At 39.6% G+C, this 20,870-nt stretch overlaps 1 protein-coding gene across 1 annotated transcript in view; it reads left to right on the top strand.

Moving 5' to 3' along the window:
• The window catches only part of MOCOS (molybdenum cofactor sulfurase), a 212,404-nt gene that overhangs the window by 82,886 nt on the left and 108,648 nt on the right, over positions 1 to 20,870 (top strand). Inside the window, exon 4 of the mRNA XM_038126791.1 lies at positions 2,448 to 3,086. Within this exon, the coding sequence (XP_037982719.1) occupies positions 2,448 to 3,086 (639 nt within the window). The remainder of the gene's footprint in view (positions 1 to 2,447; positions 3,087 to 20,870) is intronic.

Raw genomic sequence — 20,870 nt, 5'->3', positions numbered from 1 at the left:
CTTTTTATTGTTGCTCTTGTCAGCTGACTCTTATGAAAAGAGACATATTAAAAATTACATATTAAAAATTACAGCTCACAGAGGTAAGAATAGATCAAGTTGAATACTTTGTTGTTGTCGAATTTTGGAATTGCACAACCTTTTTGCAGGTTTGTTTGTATCAGTGTGATGATTCCAAAATCTATCCTATATGACTGTAGAGCATACAAAAATAAGCCACGTCAGATAATACATAAAAAGTTATGCCCATAACCACAAAGATGCAACCGCCTTTCTAATCCACTTTCCACCATTCCTGTCCCCTAGAAACAGAAGTATAATGCTTTTCTTCTCTGTCCTTGAAGACAAAATTAGGACTCTTGCTTTTTCTGCTTTCCATCTTTTCTGTATCTAGGTAAATGCAAGGAAAGAAGAGTAAAGGCAGAATGATATCAGGACTGAAATTCAGGGCATGGTTCTGAGTGTTAACCCTGGAGCCACCTGGGTTACGGGTTTCAAGTGTCCTATTTGCTCCAGGCTGCAAAGCAGGTGGTAGAGAGGGAAAGGCTGCACGGCTCTGTGGAGAGGGAAAGGGGAGTGATTCAGTGGCTAGACAGAGCAGGTCACAGCAATGAATGAGGCAAGCTGTCACCTCAATGCCCGATACAGAAACATCTGTGATTGTTCCTGTCTTCGGCCCTAACGGGGTTTTTAAACTCTAATGGATAGTTTGGTTTTTTTGAAGACGGTCTTTAAAATTTATGTCCGCAGCTGTGAATGCTTGCAGCAACTATCCCCTGGCAAGTCTGTTCCAGAAAGATTCTTACTAATTCTTTCAAATGGTTTCTTGGAATGTTTGAAGCCTAAATCCATGACCTGCTTCTTCATAAGAGTTGCAGTTTTTTCTTCATTTCCAGAAGACAAAAAATACCTACCATTTGCATCAGTTTTCAAAAATTTAAGTTCTGAAGAAAATCGAGTCTTACTTGGGCCTATGAATCCATCTGTTGCATCCTGTACTTCCTAGTACCATAAGAGTTTTCTTCAACTTAGAAAAGTATTCATAATATCATTTCAGTAGGCCTTTTCAGGGTAGTTTTTTTATCATCAAAGCCATTGCAATTGTTTCTTTTCCAGTGTTTAATATTTGACTGCTTCACCCACCACCCAGCTCTAAAACCCTTTGCCTGTAGCATTTGTGTTTCTGACTGTATAAATAAAATTTTAAGGAATTTCACCACTGTCCTATGTTTCAGGATTTTTAACTTGAATTTGTCACAAAATCTTTTGTGCAACTTATATTTAAATACACTTCAGTCTTCATTTTCTGCCTCTTCTGGCAAGGGAATATCCTGTTGTATAAAAAATGCAAAATTTTAATGATGCACATTGGAAACCAGAGTTCATAGATTCTAAATGCTGGTCATTATCTTGGAATTCCACAGATCAGAATGCCAGCTGCTTGAAAGCATTTCTGAGCAGTAACATGTATGCTCTGGTTCAATTTTCTTTGCTTTGCTCCATGCACTGAAGCTGATGTCTCTCTGATGTTTTTTACATTTTCTGTTTATTTTAGTAGGAGCTTTATAAAGTTAATTCAGAGAAAGTCCATCAGGTGAAAAAGATAAGAAAGGTGACTGAATTGAAGCTGTTCCCCAACCTCTGAAAAGATTCATCTTGCACACTGCTAAACTGTAGTAGATGCACAACCTAGCATGGCTACCACATCTGTGTTAGATGGTGTTCACAAAAGGTAGTTTAGAGCCAGCAAGGTGCTGTCAAGACATCAAAGAATGTGTGGTACAGACATGCCTCCAGAGACCAGTTTACTTTTCATAGTCTGGCTCATTGGAAAACATCAGATTTCTTCTGGTTTGGGCAACCTTTGTGGAGTACAGAGATTACAGTCTTATGTACATAAGGCCCATGGAAATGTGTATCTGCTTCTTGCTGCCTTCTGTTTCTATTGTTAGTAACACAAGCAAGGAGCAAAGCTGTTTGCTAAGGTTTCCCTGTTGAATACTGTGACCCTTAATTTGGACATCCACTATTTAAGTTGATTATCTTAACTGAAACATATTCTGTTTGCTCTAAATATTTTGTAAACTGAAAACCCTCATAGTTTGCAAATAAAATTGCTCTCTCTGAAGGACAGTGTAATTTTAATTATATGCAGGCTTGATTCTGATCCCACTGAGGGACCAGACTGGCTACTCTATTTGGAGCCAGGCAAATTGGCTTCTTAAGAACACAGCCACGTTCACTTCAACACTGAAAAGAGTCTCTTGTGGGCAGAATGATTCAGGTACCCTTGTTGAAGTTTATTGTACTGTTTGGTAAAACTTGTCTACTTCTGTTCATATCTGATGTCAGAGTAGAACTTATGGTGAAGAAAGCCAAAATATATCACACAGCAATAAAAGACAAAAATCAGAAAATAAATGGATATTTTTCTTTTTATTTTTCAGAATATTGCAACACTTTCACACTACTGCTGAGGATTACACCATCATTTTCACATCTGGATGCACAGCTGCACTTAAACTGATAGCAGAATCATTCCCTTGGATACCTGAAGGCACAAAGCAACCCAGCAGTCGATTTTGTTACCTAACTGACAGCCACACATCTGTGGTTGGTATGAGGGGCATAACTGCTTCAATGAATGTCTTGTCTGTCCCAGTAAAACCAAAGGAAATTTTGTTAGCAAAAAGCAGGTTACCAGCTGAAGAACAAAACTGCACAACACCTCATCTATTCTCTTACCCAGCTCAGAGCAATTTTTCTGGTACCAAATATCCCCTTTCATGGATACAGGACATAAAATCTGGAAGACTCTGCCCCATCAATCTACCAGGGAAGTGGTTTGTTCTACTAGATGCAGCCTCGTATGTGAGCAGTTCTCCATTAGACCTGGGAGTTCACCAAGCTGACTTTATCCCCATCTCATTCTATAAAATCTTTGGATTCCCAACTGGTTTAGGAGCATTATTGGTAAACAACAGGATTGCTCCCCTCTTGAGGAAAACCTATTTTGGAGGTGGAACTGCAGCTGCCTACCTCGCAGGAGAGGATTTTTATTTCCCCAGGAAATCCATAGCAGAAAGGTAAGGCTTTTTTTAACAAAACAATTTTTTTGCTTTTGATTTTCTGCTAATACTATTTGCATCAGACAAATGTCTCAAGCTTGGTGTATGCCCTGGGCTGTGATGCATGTTCTTTTAATGCAGTTGGATAGGTATCTCACATCTGACTCAATTTGTCTTATTCTTCTTTTTTCCTAGCTAAAGAACATCATCTGAAATATCTACCTTCCTTTCCTGATCTAGTTTGCCAAATCTGCTAAAAATATAAGGCTTCATTCAGTGACATTTAAGGCTTCATTCCGTGACACAAAGTTCAATCCATGCATTTTTTAATTTGTATTTAAGGTACCTCAGTGGAAACTTATTTGTTTTTGAAACTCCTCACCCAAAGCAGCCAGAGCAAGGTTGATCACACAGTGTATCTACCCTCAGTGAAATTGCAAATTAGTTCTATGTATTTCACTGGAAATGTGCAATGCTTTGCCTTCAAGACAAGCTTTATCAGAATAACAAGTTCAGTAAAATACATTACCTACAACAAATACTTGCGGTGCTCTTATTCCTTGGCTGAGGTTCTGAAGTATCTCTGAAGCTCTCCTACAGCAAATAGAGAACACCTAAAGGAGGTCAAACATACACGCATAAGAAAATGCAGGGCAATAAGGTAAGCTCCACCAGTTCCTGAACACACTGAAGTGCCACTCTTAGTGATGCTTGGTCTCTCTGCCCCTCTCCTTCATGTCAGCAACAACTTGCAGTTAAGGGTCTTTCTTCCTGTCTCACATCTGCACAAAGGAAATGCTAGAGATCAGCATTTCATCACAGGATCATAGAACAGTTTGTGTTGGAAGGGACCTTAAAGATAGTCTAGTTCCATGCCCCCTGCTGTGGTCCCAGACACCTTCCACTAGACCAGATTACTCAGAGGTCCATCCAGCCTGGCCTTGAACACTTGCAGGGATGAGGCATCGAGGAACTTCTCTGGGCAACCTTTTCCCCTGCCTCACTACTCTCACAGTAAAAAAAATCTTACTCATATCTAATCTAAACCTTCCCCCTTTCCATTTGAATTTCCCTTTGTCCTGTCAGTATATACCTTTGTAAAAAGTCTCTCTCCAGTTCTCTTGTAGGCCTCCTTCAGGTACAGGGAGACTGCTGTAAGGTCTTTCCTGAAGCTTCTCTTTTCCATGCTGAAAAACCTCAGTTCTCTCAGCCTGTCTTTGTAAGAGAGGTACTCCAGTCCTCTGAGCATTTTCATGATACTCTTCTGGACTCACTCAACCAGATCCATTTCCTTCCTACGCTGGGTGCCTCAGAGCTGGATGCAGCACTCCAGGTGGGGTCTCATCAGAGCAGAGCTGAGCACAGGGGCAGTAACCCCTCCTCAACCTGCTGGCCAGGCTGCTTTGGATGAATCCCAGGACATGGCTGGCTTTCTGGGCTGCCAGCACACTCACGCATTGCTGGGTCATGTTTGGCTTCTCATCAATCAACACATCTAAGTCCTTCTTCCCAGGGCTGATGTTAGTTCATTCTCCACCCAGCCTGTATTCGTGTTTGGGATTGCCCTGACCTGTGTGCAGGACTTTTACATGGCATTGTTGAGATTTATGATATTCACACATGTCCATCTCTCAAGCCTGCCAAGGGCCCTCTGGCATCCCTTCCCTCCAGTGTGTCAATTGCACCACACAGTTTGGTGACATAGGCAAACTTGCTGAGGCTGCACTGAATTCCACTGCCTACGTCGCTGACAAAGATGGTGAGCAGTGCCAGTCCCCATATCAACCCCTGAGGAACACCTCCTGTCACTGATTTCCACTTGGACATCGAGCTGTTGGTGTCAGCTCTTTGCATGTCACCATCTAGCCAACCCATCCACTCATCCACTGAGTGGTCCATCTGTCAAACCCGTCCTGTTCAGTTTAGGAGCAAGGGTGTCATGCAGTGTCAAGTGCTTTCCACAAGTCCAAGTAGATGATCTCACTTGCTTGTCCCTTATCCACCAGTGCTGGAGCGCCACCAAATATGTCAGACATGGTTTGCCCTTGGTGAAACCATGTTGGCTGGCAGAAATCACCTTCTTATTCAACGTGGGCCTCAGCATAATTTCCAGTATGATTGCTCCATGTTCTGGCTGTGCACCAAGGTGAAACTAACCAATATGTAGCTCCCCAGGTATTCCTTTCCTCCCTTTTTAAAAGCGAGGGTTCCAGTCAGTGGGAACTTCACCTGACTGCCATGACTTCTCAAATACAATGGAAAGTGGCTTAGCCACTTCATCCACCAGTTCCTTCAGGACCCACAGATGCATCTCATTGGATGCCATGGACTTGGTCACCTTCAGGTTTCTTGAATGTTCTCAAATCTTTTCTTTTTCTACAGTTTCCTTTATTCCTCCAGTTCTTGCCTTTTCATTCTGTGACTTGGGCAGTGTGCCTGGAGCACTTGCCAGTCAAGACAGAGGCAAAAAAGTCATTGAATAAAAGCCTTCTCCATATCCTAGGTAACCAGGTGTTCTCATTCCTTCTGGAAAGAGCCTACATTTTCCCTAGTCTTCCTTTTGCTACTAATGTACAGTTTTTCTTGTTTCCTTTGATGTCCCTGTCCAAATTTAATTCTCTCAGGGCTCTACCTTTCCTAGCCTGATGTCTAGCAGCTCAGACAACCCCTCTGTATTCCTCCCGGGTTACCTGTTTTTGCTTCCACCCCCCGCAGACTTCCTTTCTGTGTTTTGGTTTGTTCAGAGGCTCCTTGTTATCCATGCAGGCCTCCCGGCATTTTTGCCTGACTTCCTCTTTATTAAGATGCATTATTCCTAAGCTTGAAATAGATGACCCTTAAATCTTAACCAGCTTTCTTGCCTCACTCTTCCTTCCAGGGCTTTATCCCACAGTATTCTAACAAATATGAAATACATATACAGATATATATATATATATATATATATATATATATATATATATATATATATATATATATATATAAAATTATAGCCCTTGGGAAAGACTAGAGGTGAAAAGGGGAAATGGTATAAAAAGCCCTTCATTCCTTTCAATTGTTTATGGATGTGTATTCAAAAGCACGATGCTCTGCATCTCCCATGATGTGAATATCTGACCTTTCACTGTATGCAAAATGACGCTTCATGTGTTTGCACCTCTTCTGGGCGTGTGCTCTGAAAGTTGCTGGAGGGTTCTGGTTCTGGACTGGTAAATGCAGAGGCTGGCTGCATTCACCAGGCTCTTGCCAGACGAGACCATGCATTATTTCTGAATTGGATATTAGTACAGCGAATGTCCAGTTAATCTTTTAATACAGAAATAAAAAGAGCAGGGAAACATTGTCATCTGGACCTCTGTTTCTGATTTTTCAAACCAAAAAGGCTTTGAAGTGCAACTCTCACTGAATTTCAGGATAACAGGGCATAGAAATCATGGGATCCCAGGGTGCTTCTGCATCATCTGCGAGCCAAGGATAAAACTCTCTTTAATTTCACCCAGACAGGCTCTAGTTTCCAAGCAACTTTTCTAGAGGTAATTGATACATGACTCCTGAGATTGCATAGCAGATGAAAATACCTGAAATGTGTTTTAGATCTCAGTTCAGCTTTCATACTTTCTCTAATTAGGAAGGGAAAGGTATGTGGGAACCTGAAGGGGTACTCTATTTCTGGTGTCTTTTTCAAGAGTTTTCAGAAGTTGACTAATTATAAACCTTTCATGTATCTGAGGCTCCCAGTGTTTCAAGGGCTTTTTTACTGAATTGAGAAGAAGGGCCTGCTTTAACAGTCTTCTACTACAGAGTAAGAAACAAAGGAAATTGACTTCTAAGGCTGGGTACACAATGTGTAATCTTGGTATAAGGGATTAAAACTAAAATAATCAAAACTGACAGCTGGATACTAGTTCCCATTAAACACCAAAGTCATGCAGACAGTCTAAGTCATTGTTCATAGGTCAATATTTATACTTGGCATCATCTGATCTTTTGGTTGTTATTTGAAAAGCCAATATTTAAAAGTTCATGTTTAGGGCATTACTGATGCGGTCCATAACTGTGGAGACTTAAAGTTCTGCCTGAGGAAGCTTGATTTCAAACATAGGTCAGGACTGAGGAGAACTTTCTTGAAGAGTAAAAATAACACGTTGCATTGACATTCTCAATCAATGTGATTCAAGCTATATCACCTTTTTTTTTTTTTTCCCTCTCAGCTGCTACGGGTTTTGATTTGTTGTGTTTTCCCAATAATGAAATACAGGCAGAGCAGTTGGGAACAGAACTACTACATTTCAAATGAAATGCCAGGTCACCATAGCCAGAGTTAATATGATTACCTTATCTGTGGACCACATTTCCATTTCTTTGCTAGTGGCTGAAACACTTGGGTCATTATTTGTCACATGAACAGCAGCTCTAGTCTGGTTTTATCCCTGCCATATTGCAGTAATGAACCTCTGTCCTTGTAGGCATCCAAACCCAACTGGTAAAAGCCCTGAGCAACCTGGTCCAGCTGGACATGCTTTACGCCGGAGGTTGGATTTGAGATTCCCAGGGGTCCTTTCCAGCCTCTGTGCTTCTGTGATTGATTTTGTGCACCTCTCCCAATCTCTATCTGCATTGTCTCTTCAGACATGTCTTTGTAATTCCAAAAGGTTTTATTTTTAAATTTCTTCTTTTTTAAAAATGCTTCTTTACAGTGTGTGATTAGTATTTGGCTTGAATACACTAAAACATGTAATTTCATGTGGTAATTCATAAGGAAACTTGAACTCTAGCAAATGTCATTGGAAAAGGGGATTTGGATATATGTGTCTGAGTGCCACTAGCAGAAGGTATTCCCCATTCACACATAATCCAAGAGCGGTGTACTAAGAAAATAGCTTTTTCGAAGTCAAGGTGAAACTTAAGTGGAAACATGTAACAGGATATAGTTTATCCATCTTTCCTTCCCAGGACTGTCAAAATGGTTGCCATTTTTCTTAATAGATACAGCTTTTGCTAGTGTTCCTTGTACTTTATTTTGTTGTTCCTGCTATATAAATTAATGTACTGCAGTCTCTTTTACATTTCTTTAATACCCTTAAATCACTTCCATGTTTTCCCATTTCGTGTCAGTAGCCAATCTTCCCATCTCAACTTTTAAAATCATGTTTATTGTATTTTCATCCTTGTATCAAACAGCTTGACAAATTACTATTATCATTCACAAATCTAGCCTCATTTCCCATGTTTTGTTTTTTTTTTCCTGCACAGTATGAGATAATAAAATAATATGATTATGGATAGCAAGAATTCAGCGATAAAATATTCATCATCTGCCCTATTTTTTCTTTTGTATCTGGGAGTGCTATTCAGAATCTGATCATCCTGGAATTTATGACTAAGGGAAAGGAACTATTGTGTTATCTGTAAATTGGGTATCTGCATCTTAGTCTAGCAGTGTGAAGTATCTAGAGCATTAGGTGTTGTATGTTGTTCATTTTCAAATGCATTTTCAAAAGCTTTGGAAATCCAGATGACATGACTTGTCCCTGACAAGTTTTAGTGACTCTTGCCTCTGCTGCTTGAATAATTTAACAATCCCAAAGCAGCACCCACACATTTGTAGTCTCTTATGCATTGCACTTAGCCACAGCAGGTTTCTTTATTCTTGATGCTGTGGCTAGAGATCTCTGGGACAACTCTGTGCATGCTTATGCAGTGTATACTGACATGGTTTGGGTCCTCAGTTGCATTCTGGGTTTGTGTGTGCTGAGGGGAAGGGAAGGAAGCAAATGGAATATAGAGGCAGAAAGCTAGGGATGAAAACTAGGGTCTCAAGAGTTGGAGCTGAGACAAAATCCTGAGGCTGGGTGGTGGGTATGCAGCAGCTTGAGAATCCTTTGGCAAATACAGCTGATCTGCCTGAAGCAATCTTTTTAGTGTGATTGTTTCTGTCAACCTAGAAAGAAAGAATATACTGACAGGTGCTGGCTTATTCCACCAAAGCTCTTCATAGTGCTGAGAAGTCACCTAGGGCCTGGACTGTGCTGAGAAGAGCACAGTCTTTATGTGCAAACTCACCTTGTAGTCTGGCACATGCTCATGGGCTCCACGCAAGAGGACTCTGGCCATCTGCCCATGATTACTTTAATGTGGTAAGTGGACTGAAGATCACCCTGTCAAAAACATATTTTGTTTAAGCATTTTGTTATGCTGCTTCTGCATTTTTGTGATGTTTAGAGATCTCTAAGCAGGGCCACTTATGTAAGAATTTCCAGGGCCACTTATGGGAAAATTTCCTGAACAAGCACCCTTTCAAATAGCAGTGATGGATTTCAGATTAGGTACTTTGGAAGTGACAGGATCTTCTCATTTCTAATGGGTGTTTGCACCATGAGAATGGCTTCTGCACCTGGCAGACCTGTTGCAGCTCCTGACAGGGACTTGTAGGCCTGAACAGGGATCAAGACGGTGAACATGTCTCTTCCTTCCTCTCAGCTCCCAGTGCCACCCTGTCCTGCAGAGATGAGAGGTCAGAGGTCATTGAGAAGAGCTGCATAGGACTCAGCTGTTCCCTGTGTCTGAAAGGCAAAGTCCTTTCCTTTAATTGATAGAACTTAATTCTGACAACTTTTATAACTGTTTTTCAAGACAAAACATGTGGAAAAATAAAAGGGTAACTGTAAGAAGGTTCAACTAACCAGTTACTCTTTCCCTTCTCTGCTGAAATGTTAAGTATCTGCTGGCAAGCTTCATGCAGTCTGTTTGTTGCCTCTCAGGACATCCAAGGTGGCAGTTGTCATTTGCTGTGTTTTTTCTGCCAGCCATCATTGCCGCCAGTCAAATTATTTAGTATTTGATGCAAAGGAAGTTTTGCTCATTTTTTTGCTCATTTTTCTGTCACCATTAAGAAGGCATTCGTGTATCACTTTGCAGTCTAATCCTCTGGGTGATTTTTTTTCAATACTGAAGTTGTTTCATTCCCCTGCATAGTCAGAATAAACTGAAAATTGTACATCAGCGACCCAAATGCTATCCTGAGGGAATCAGTTTTGATCTTGATTCACCAAAGGATTCACCTTAAGTTGCTTAATCTGGGATAAACTGAAAGCAGTGCACCTGATGAATGCTTGTAGAGCACAACCAGTCACTTGAAAACATGTTTAACTTGGATTAGTGGGTAGTCACCCAAACAGAAGCAGGAATATTGGTAAAACTTTGAAGAGGCAATACAGTTGGCAGAGGTGGCTTCTGTTGTATAGCCAGCCCCATCTCTATTCATTTGCATACTCCTGGGGTGTCCAAATACCAGGGTGCAATCTACAGTGTGGAAATAAATACAGAAGGAGGTGTTTTCCTCGGGCAGGGAAAGTAGTGGATCTTGCATGCTTTTTAGAAATGTTCAGCCTAATGAAATCAATAAAACCCAGAAATACAAAGAATTTTTTAACTGTACCATAGATTCTCTTACTTGGAAGTAGGCTGATCCAACTAACCATGTTTCATCTTTTGTTTTGCAAGTGCCATTGGAAGCCAGTAGAAATCATGGGCCCAGTGTAGCCACATGCCTCCCACAGAAGGCACATGTAAACCACAGCAAGCACCAATCTGTATTGTTGGGAAACTTCATCCCACTGTATGAATGGAACCAAATGACTGATTTATGAAATAAACCTTATAAACTGCTAGAGAGCTACAGCACATTCATTTTCTAGAAAGAAAAATGTGGTGCTCATTGTGAAATGCATTTTTCTTAAAATATAAAATGTTTTGCGATGACAGTGAGAAAGAAGGGAATTGTGGTTTATATCAGAATTTGATTTTGCCTTTGATCAAATACAGTAAAAATTTTGCTTGAACCAGGATTTATCTTTGAAGCCATTGTGGCTAACAAGGTGACATAACATAGTTTTACCCAATAGAGTTCTTGTGCTCCAATTTAGAATCAAACCTTTTCTCTAATACTTCTCTAAAAGGCTTTTTGCATTTCTAGCACCAGCTATTGTGACTTTACAGAATTGGTTTTCTGTTCATAAATTTATGGCACATTTTTAATTATGCTTTGTAGATTTTACATTTGTGATTAATTAGCCTGTTTGATATATGAGTATATATAATGATAACTTGTTTGGCATAAAAAAAATCACATTTTTATCTTTGCCATTTGTACTGTGTACTTAAAATGTCGTGATACTGGATGTAAAAAGGTGAGACCGGCTTTTTGACCCAGACAGTATTCACAATATACAAGTTGTATTTAATTAATGTTAAGGGACTGATTTACTTCAAAGTGCAGGAATTAAAGCTTTTTCTCTCTCTTTTTACCTCAGGCAGTTCTTAGTAACAGGAATTGCTGTAAATACTCCACGGTATAGTATATAATTAGTATAATGCTCTTTATTTGACTCCTGAAGTCTCAGAGACAAAAGCGTGAGCTAAGGCAGACATATGGAAGAGCTGTAACTGCTATCAAGGGGTCAATTTAGATATTTAACATTATTTTAACCTAGTTTTTATGTGCCCTGAATCCTCTGGCACCTGTGTGTGCACTTAAATACTTTCCAAGGCAATGCTGAAATTGTTCTGAATTGGCTGTTGAAACTTTTTTGTCTTCTTTTGAGTGAGTTCAGTCTCATTTTACATGGTGCAGCCCGAGATGTGCGGAAAGCACCAGGTCTGGGCAGCAGCATGTGCCTGCCCACAGGTTTGGTCCTGCACAGACCATGTCCCTGTACCTCTTCAGAACCTCCCAAACAGGAAGGAACCCTTCTCACATCTTTCCTCCTACCCAGGAAAGCCATTACTGCTTTCTCTAACTTTTTGAGGAGAACAGGAAAGGAAGGATGGTTTTCATGTATATGTATATATGTGTGTGTGTGTGTGTGTATGTGTGTGTGTTTGCGTCTTTCTATGTTCCTTCCTAAGGAGGAAGGTCATCAGGGCAGGAAATTACTATGACAAGGTATTTTCTATTTTGCAACTTTATAAAACATGAGATAATATGGGCGGGAGAAAGGTGTGAGCTAGTAGAAATAAGAACAAGCAGAATGGAGATGGCAAAAATGGAGAGAAAGTTGAAGCAATGTGTCTGTAAGGGTGCCAGCCCCAAGCCCCGGATATGGTGATGTGAGGTTGCTGCTGTGAGGGTGGCAGCTCTGCCTGGGGAGAGGGAAATCTGCCCTGGAAGCTAACCCATCCACATGAGGGGGCTCCTTCAGGCAGGATGGGGAGGGCTTGAGATGTTAGGAGCAGATGGGGAAATCCAAGAAATGTGTCTCAGTGTCTCTGTCTCCTCCTGCATCTCTGACCCACAAAGGAATGGTGTTGGCCTGTTGGAAGCTGTCATGAGCTTTGGATGAGGGCCTTTCCCTTCAGCATGTGCCAAAGCTCCTGGCATGTCTTCTGCATGTATGCTGCCATCTCATGGGCTTCCATGCAGCCATTATAATCTGTGGTTTCCCAGATTTTCTGTTTTGGTGAGAAAATGAATCCAAACTGCAGGATCTTGCTGTGCATGGCTGCCGTCCCACCCAGTCCTTCTGCCAGCTGGGTGGACTTAGCACTGCAGAATAGGACACCCAGGTCCACATGTGGATTCAAGACTCATACACATTCATGCTCACAGCTGTGAAGATGTAGTTTAATTTCCCACTTGTGGATGAGAGCTGAATTCCACATGGCCCTCTCAGTGTCCAGGTAGAGCACAGTAACCAAAACTGTGAGCCCCACAGCAATCCACTGATGGTGAGCTGGTGCCTTAGCAAGTGCAGCTCCGTGACAGACCAGGGGTGCCTCTCCAGAGACACTGACACCCCGGCAGCAAGGTTGTCTGGCTGCGCAAACCCTGCATTTTGAACCTTCTTGGTTTCAACAGTTGTGTCATTTTTAGTGGAAACAACTCTTAGGAGATAGTACTGTGTTGCGTTTCAAAAAGAGTAATGCACAGCAGTGAAAATTGTGGGGAGGGGAATCTGTTCTCCAATTCAGAAAAGGACTGAAGCATATTTATTTCAGTCAGTCTCTGGTTCAAAAACTTCTTGAGCTTTAGCAAAAGTGTCAGCTTGTACTTTAAGTCAAATAAGTTTATGCTGATTGCATTGGTGTATTTCTGTATGGATCCTTTTGGAAGCAAAACTTTTAAGAAAGACTTCTATTCTCCCTTCTCAGAGCAGTTCCTGTCCCCATGCTACTTGTATGGATTTAGTTTATTCTTTTTTGTGGACAGTGAGCAGAGGAAGGCATGGTAAATTGCCTGGCAATTAAAATCACTGACTGAATGCCATCCAAATTTAGTTTTTCCAAAATGGGATGGGACAAGGTAGTTTCCTTTAACATTTTGTCCTTAATGGAAATATTCATTGCACAATGAAGAAATATACTCCTCTAATAGAAACTGCTGCTGAGGTTATGTCAGGAAATGCCTGACCATGAATGATGAAACATCTCCTCTACTATAATGTACTCATACATTGTAATGTCATGAATTGATCTTAATCATTCTTCCTTACTTTTATTTGCCCATTTCTTGCTTGCCCAGCGGGAAGGGACTAAAACTCAGTGGGTTTCAGCATGATGTGCATGTGTTGTGTAAAGACTTCAGCAAAGGAGACTGAGGCACTTCCACGTGGCATATCATGTGACAACTGGAGATTTGACCTTTTGAAAGAGATCATCATCTTCACTGATGTTTTTTTCTAGTTTGGTGACTTCCTTCCCCTCAGAATCATGCTTCTAAAATCTTTTTGAATGGTATTCGTAATGAGACTTATTCTTGTCAGTATCAGCAGAGATGTCTTATAATTTAAGAAAAGGATATGTTTTTCTAGTCTAAATGACATCAGAATGCAAGAGAGCAAGCTGAAATGTCATAAAGGTTTGTCTGTCTATAGCAGAAAACCTACAGAACTATCTTAAATTTAGTGACTCAGAGTATGTGACTTCTTATTTGATACCCATATTATTTTATATTTTATTTATAGCTAAGCTACAGGGAGCTACTTTTTAAAAAAAGCTTAGTGTTCAGTACCTTCCTAGTGGTAAAAAAAGAGATATGTAGAAACAGAGTAGTTTACTTGTTTAGATGACACCACTCAACTTTGTATTTGAAGATTACAAGTGCAAGCATGGTTTTGGTCTAGGCTCTTTTTTTTTTCATCTTCTTACTAGTCAAATAAATGCAAGAGTGCATCTGGCAGTTGTGCTCTTGGGAACCTGCGAAAGAAACATCTACAGGCTTCTCAAACAGATTTAATTGAGAAGAAAAAGCAAAATATTGATGCTTTTGAGAAAAAGGGGTTTTACAGTCTTCCTTAACTTTCACATATGAGCAACGGTTTCCAAAAATGGAAATACACAGATTTGATTAAATACTTGGCTGTCACATTTGTGTCTGTTCATGTTCAATTAAAAAATTCAGAGGGATTCTCCAGCATTAGAATAATCTACTTTTTTAATATCTATGCATTTATATTATCAAGTAACATCTGCTACGGCTTAATAACTGTGTCAAATGATTGTAACAGCTTTATTTTCAGTGAATGATTAATGATTAAAAGTTTTAGAGTTACAGCAGGGAAAGTATGTATGCTGAAAGGATTGTATCTCCTATTTCATACTTTATGGCGACATTTTACCATTATGTTTTCAGTTGTACTATGAAGTGACCCTTTCTTTTTTTTTTTTCTTAATTGCTGCTGATGCCAACAGTCTTAAGTTCAGCGATATAGATTGGATGGATTTTCTCTGTAACATTCACTTCTAAAAAGTGGTTAGTATGAATCTAACTCTTCTTATCACTCATTTTGGCTTTATATTAGAAGTGTCTTGATTGATCTTAAGTTAGCTACACTAATATATGACCAGTTTAAGTGGGAAAAATGGTGTGATGATTTTGTCAATGACAGATCTGGCAAAGTCTGTCCTCTTAAGCAAATCAATAAATTGATGCCAAGTAGCAGGAACCCAGTTAACCCTTCCTTGAAAAGAAAGTATATTTTTTGAGTTTTCTGCTGTCAGTATATGAGTGAAGGCAACTTTGAAGTTTCCATCATTATTAAAAAAGGGTGTTTAGGTCTTGGGTTTTCTATATATGCATTTTCTGTGTTTTATCATGATGGGTTAGTTTAGAAGGACAGTTTAAAAATAAATAGCTAGAGTCATTGTTAGCCCTAGATTTTTTTACTTTGTTTTAAGAAAGATAAATTATAAACCTTGCATGAGCTTTTATCCAATTAAGTAAAGCATATCTATACATATAAGAAATCACAGAATCACAGAATATGCTGAGTTGGAAGTGACCCACAAGAATCATCAAGTCCACCTCCAGGACCTGTGACATGATGTGTTCTTGAGAGCATTGTTCAAATGCTTCTTGAGCTCTCTCAGGCTTGGTGCTGTGACCTCTTCCCTGGGGAACCTGCTCCAGTGCCCAGCCATCCTCTGGGTAAAGAACTTTTTACTAATACTCAACCTAAGCCTCCCAGGACACAACTTCAGGCCATTCCCTCAGGTTCTGTCACCACAGAGATCAGTGCCTGCCCCTCCTCTTCCCCTCATGAGGAATTTGTAACCATGATGAGGTCTCTCCTCAGTCTCCTCCGGGCTGAACAGACCAAGTGACTTCAGCTGCTTCTCATTTGTCTTCTTCTCAAGGCCCTTCACTATCTTTGTTGCCATTCTTTGGACTGTCTCAAAAAGCTTAATATCTTTTTAATATTTTTTGCCCAAAACTGCATGCAGAATTCAGTGTGAGGCTGTCCCAGTGCAGAACAGAGCAGAGCGGGACAATCCTCTCCCTTCCCTGGTGATGCTGTGCCTGATGCCCTCCAGGACATGCTTGGCCCTCCCGGCTGCCAGGGCGCTGCTAATTCATGTTCAATTTGCCATTGATCAGGACCCCCAGGTGCCTTTCCATGGCACTGCTTCCCAGCATCTTCTTCCCCAGTCTGTCCATGCATCCAGGGTTGTTCCATGTCCAGTGTAGAATCTAGCACTTTCCTGGATTTTTGAACTTCATACAGTTGGTGATTGCCCAGTCCTCTGATTTGCTGACATCTCTCTGCAGGGCCTCCCTGCCTTCATGGGAGTCAACAGCTCCTTTCAATTTTGTGTCATCTGACAACTTGTTTAGTATCCTTTCCAGTTCTTTGTCCAAGTCATTTATAAAGATATTGAAGGGCACAGGGCCTAAAACAAGAGCCGTGCACAACCCATTCTTCACTGCCAAATGCCAATATGTAGACACCAAGTCTCTAATCATTTTAATGATAAACGTTTGTAACATTTTTCTAGTATAATTCAAATCACCTCTCTGTGTGGCAAAAATCTTTCAAAATAAGGTTTTTACACATCAGATACTTTAGTATGGCTCTTTGCTAGGACAATACATGTAGCCCCAGAAAGGTTGTGCTCTGTTGTGCTAAAAGCCTAGGAAGAGCCTTTGCTGGCATTCAAAAACATGACACAGTAAATGTGAATAGCATAAGCTGTCTGAGAGGAGTGACAGAACTGCTGTGTGGAGGACTGTTGACCCAATCCAACAGGAGACCTTTGGTTACATTCCTTATGCCAAATTTAGTCGATTTTAATCAAGTGAATAGTTTATTTTAAAGTACATGGATCTCACCAATTCTCTATCTAGATATTTCTAGATGATTTTCCTAGGCAGATTGTTGCAGAATTGGTGATGAACAGAAACATCACCTCACTAACTGTTCATAGGAATTGCACTCCTGGCATTTAACGTGATGTTTAAATTAGAACAAAAATAAGCAGGACCATGCACCTGATTTTTCTGAAGAATTTGTCATTTTATGTATATGAGTATATATATCTAAGGGCATACATAACCTGAAACTATAGTAGACTCACCAGTAGACAAATAACCATGGAAACTCCAAACTTTGACTGTGTGTAAATGTACATTCTACATGTAACACATTCATGCAGGTGTAACTCTTCTTGTTCTCTGATACCAACTGGTGGGATTTACAAGGAGTTTTACACACAGAAGTGCAAGGTGCAATTTTAAATTTTAGTGGGGACTAGATGCTGTGGTGTTGCTAAGCAAAACTTGGTAAGGGACATGGCATGCAAAATGTTTTAAACAATAAGATATAATGAAGCCTGTTTTAGCTTAATAACATGATTTAATGTTCAAGAAGGTTGAGTTTCTTTGTCATTTTCTTGTTTGTATTCTTTATCTTGTGCTGCTTATGTAAGTCCACAGCAGAGCACAGATAAGCATTATGAATGAAACTGCTGTAAAATTTTACCTTCAGCCAAAATTTTACCTTCAGTCATGTGTGAAGACATATGAATGTGTTCAGCTTCTATAAAAGAAGTTAATCAAATTGTACTATTCTTCTCTTGGTAAAGGAGAATAGTCTTCGAAATTGTTTGTGTGCCATTTTGTAGCAGACATCCTAAATATTTTCTGTAAATCGTTCTATTATGGAATAAAGTATATGAAGATTAATGTCCACAGCATAAACCCACCTGCAGGCTTCATTCATTTGAACTGTGCATAGGACTGTAGATATATTACTTTTGTGTTCCCTAAAAATTTCTCTAATACCTTCACACTATCAACATTGTCATTAAACCCTAAAAGTGACACTATGAACACCTTAGTGGATGTGCACCTCAACATGAACTATATGGAATTTTCAGGAATTCAGATTATTTGACAAATCAAACTTCTAGTATAACTAAGGTTGAAGTATAGCAAATATAGGGTCTATTTCAGTTTTCCCTGTGCAAGAAAGTGTAAATTTACACAATATTTCTTTCATGCAGGGTGGATGGAATAAATTCTCTTTTAATCTCCCTTCTAGTTGATGAACACAAATGCTTGGCAATCAGAACTGAGAGTCAAAGATAAAGATTTCTTATCCTAGCCTGGCTTATCTAAATTATGGTCTAAAGGTGGGAATGTGAATCTTGAAGCCATTTTGTAGTTAATGAAGCAGTAATAACAACCAAGGAGATCTACCTTCAGCTGTTTAAGTGGCTTCAGGAATGTTAGAAATTTATACAATCATAAGAATTCTCAGCAGAACATCTTATTTAAGTAAACTTTTCTTATTTCTGCTGCTTTCCCAAGCTAACAATTAAGAATCCATTAATATAACATTTCTGAATTATTTTTTCATCAGGTACACAAAAAATGTATCAAGGAAAGCCCAATCATCATTAAATATCACATGAGGTTCATTCAGAGACTTTTTTTAATCTACAGTGACTAACAAAAGATGTGAAAGTACTTGACAAGCCTGTGAACCTTGCTTTTGTGTGGATGTTCTGAAGGGAGTGGAGGAAGAGTATTCGCTATATTTATGTCTGCAAATTGCACTAACAACTCATTTTCCAGGTGCAAATGACATGTATGGAAAGGAAAACTATATACACACAAACAAGGAGAAGATGCCACTAGCTTTTTCATGGAACTACTTGCCAAAGAAAGTCCAAGCCATAGGGATGGATGCAGCATATTGCACGACAAGTATTTCTTCCTCCATCTTACATTCAGAACTCGTTCTTCTTCCAAGACTACCAGAGAGCCAAGAGTGTAGCTAATACTCAGAGTAACAGAGAAGTGGGACCCTCTGTCTCGTGACAGGTTAATTTCTCAATTCCACATGGTTCTGTGCGTAAGCCTTGTCTTACATCCTTTGCCTTTGACTTCTGTCTGGCCAAACTGTGTCTGAGGCAGTGACCTGGCAAACGAGACTGACCAGTGTGCACTATCAGAGGATGAGCAATAGCTACAATAGTCTCTTCCTAACTATTTTTGATCTTGCTGGACGATTTGCCCTGCCTTGCTGTCAGCATGTCTGTAGGCTTAACTGTACAGAAGGTAAAAACAGAAGCCAAGCCTCCTTCTCACCTTTTCTCTGGGCTGTGCTCAGGTGCCTTCTGATTATAGCTACAGAATAAAGGTATGAAAATGTCAGAAGAACTTGATGTTAAAGAAAACATCAGCATATCAACTCTGTAAACTGGTAGTGGCTTGATGCTTTTAGGGCTCTTTGTGATCCAGAAAGTCTGGGTGATGCTGCCCTGAGAATAAATAATGTGAATCTTAACTATGTCTGTAATAATAGCTGATTAATCACTAAATTTCAAACTGCTAACTGTCCAGGCATACACTGCTATTTTTTAAGCATTAATACGAGATTACTTAAACATTAATGCAGGATTGTTCTTGTGTCTGTTCAGTTTCTATTCTAAAGCTAAATACATGAAAAATCCTCTAATACAATGTTTTCATTTACGGAAAAGGGAAAACCCAAACACTGAACACATCTCTTTCCTTTTCACAAGGAGGAGCAAGTTTTAAGCCTTCTTCTGTGGTTCAGGTAGTGCATAGTGCTGTAATTAGAAGTGTTCAGCCAAATTCTTGCCCCTGAGACTCCAAGGACATGGGAGTTGTTGTAGTCATGGTGCTTAAAATGCAAGTAAGGCAAGACTCATGAGCTGAAGTAACCTTATTTATGGGACCAGCCACTACAGCTGGGAAATCTGTTTACCTCTTTTTATAAAACTTGCATCACAAGCTTCAGACACCATAAAATTAGGCAGTGTTTCCTTGTGCTCTGCTGAGAATACACAGACATCCAGATGCTTATCCTCCGCTTCTTGTCCATTTCTCCAATAGTCAAAACCAGAATTCTAACAATGTTTAATTTCTAGAGAGCAGCCTTATAGGAGAGGATGAAATCTGGTTCTTAAATCTGAAAGGAAGAACAGTGTAACTACATTTTTACTGGAATATATAGTTATCAATTGCAACAGAAACTTTATGGCTTTATATACCACAGTGATTTGACAACCCATGGTGATATAATCACTATATGCATTACTGATCTGCAGGAAAAAGTAAAGCAATGACAGTACCATTTTTCAGATTTCCATAGGGGAAAATATCTTTGGTATCTGTTTCAGTTTGCAGAAAAAAAAAAACAAGGAAAAAATCCTTTTAAACACTCTTTGCATGACTTAAGCTAAATTGCACAGTAAAAGAAAGATAATCTCCTTTATAAGATACTGCAGAATAAACCCTAATCCTAAAAGGAAGAAAGAAATAGTTAGCATTAGTATTTCGAGCTATGATTTTTGGTTTTTTAATTTCCATGTACTTCAATTTTTAGACACCATCTTGCATTCAAAGATGAACTTGGTTCTGCAACCTCAGGCAACTAAAAATCAGTGAGGCATGGTGTCTGTCATGTTTTCTTTATTTGTTTAATGATGTATATATCTACAGCCCCAATTAGATTTGGAAGCTGAGGTCCCTCCTGGGTCTTCTTGAAATCTCTCAGCACATCAGAGAAGACAGTGTTACCTTGTACTATTTCCAACATTCTGTCTTGATATTTTTATTTCAATTACTTCCCTGATTGCTGGAAAAATATAGTCAATGGAGTGATAAAACCCTGAATCCTTTTGATCCTGGCAATTTGATTACCATTTAAAATGAGGATTTCTTTATGACTGAAAAGTTCAAAGTTTGTCTTCTTGCTTTCAGCATTGCCTTATAGCAGCATCCTAAGAGAATAAGACCTCCTTGGCATATATGAGATGCATCAGTAATAATCCTGTTTGCAGAAACCCTGCATGGGTAGAAAATGTCAGACTAAGTGTGACTGTTTTGCCGGGTTTTTTTATAAATTACATTTTTATGATCTTACTTGTTAGATTATTCTAAGGAACTGTTGGCTCATTATTCTGTTTTCACTCCATTGTTTTTTTCTGGTTTTGTTTTGCAATCCCCTGATTATACTTCACTCTTAAGAAAAGCTTCAGAGAATGCTCTGTATT

Source organism: Motacilla alba, chromosome 2, assembly GCF_015832195.1.
Source record: "Motacilla alba alba isolate MOTALB_02 chromosome 2, Motacilla_alba_V1.0_pri, whole genome shotgun sequence".
Lineage (NCBI taxonomy): Eukaryota > Metazoa > Chordata > Aves > Passeriformes > Motacillidae > Motacilla > Motacilla alba.
Note: the sequence above shows the minus strand (reverse complement) of the source record. Positions and strands in the feature narration are given on the sequence as shown.